We start from the raw sequence: 213 nt of genomic DNA, 5'->3' as shown, positions 1-213 counted from the left end.
CCGCCCCGGTCGTTTGCCGCTCGGTGCATTGGTTCCGCCGCGGGCTGCGTCTCCACGACAACCCAGCACTGCAAGAAGCGCTGCGGGACGCCGCCTCCCTCCGTTGCGTGTATATCCTGGACCCCTGGTTCGCAGCCTCTTCTGCCGTGGGCATCAACCGCTGGCGGTGAGTGGGCTGAGGAGGCGCCGGGCCGCGGCTGGGTCCGACGGGGT

General features: G+C 70.4%; 1 protein-coding gene across 1 annotated transcript in view; it reads left to right on the top strand.

Moving 5' to 3' along the window:
- Window positions 1-14: 14 nt before the first annotated feature.
- The window catches only part of LOC104495987 (cryptochrome-2-like), a gene marked incomplete at both ends in the record, with an annotated part of 6663 nt that continues 6464 nt past the window's right edge, over window positions 15-213 (top strand). Inside the window, one exon of the mRNA XM_010139045.1 lies at window positions 15-166. Coding sequence (XP_010137347.1) covers window positions 15-166 — 152 coding nt within the window. The remainder of the gene's footprint in view (window positions 167-213) is intronic.

The sequence above is a fragment of the Buceros rhinoceros genome, unplaced genomic scaffold (assembly GCF_000710305.1).
Source record: "Buceros rhinoceros silvestris isolate BGI_N320 unplaced genomic scaffold, ASM71030v1 scaffold34800, whole genome shotgun sequence".
Taxonomy (NCBI): Eukaryota; Metazoa; Chordata; class Aves; order Bucerotiformes; family Bucerotidae; genus Buceros; species Buceros rhinoceros.
This window is presented reverse-complemented; position numbering and strand designations above follow the sequence as displayed.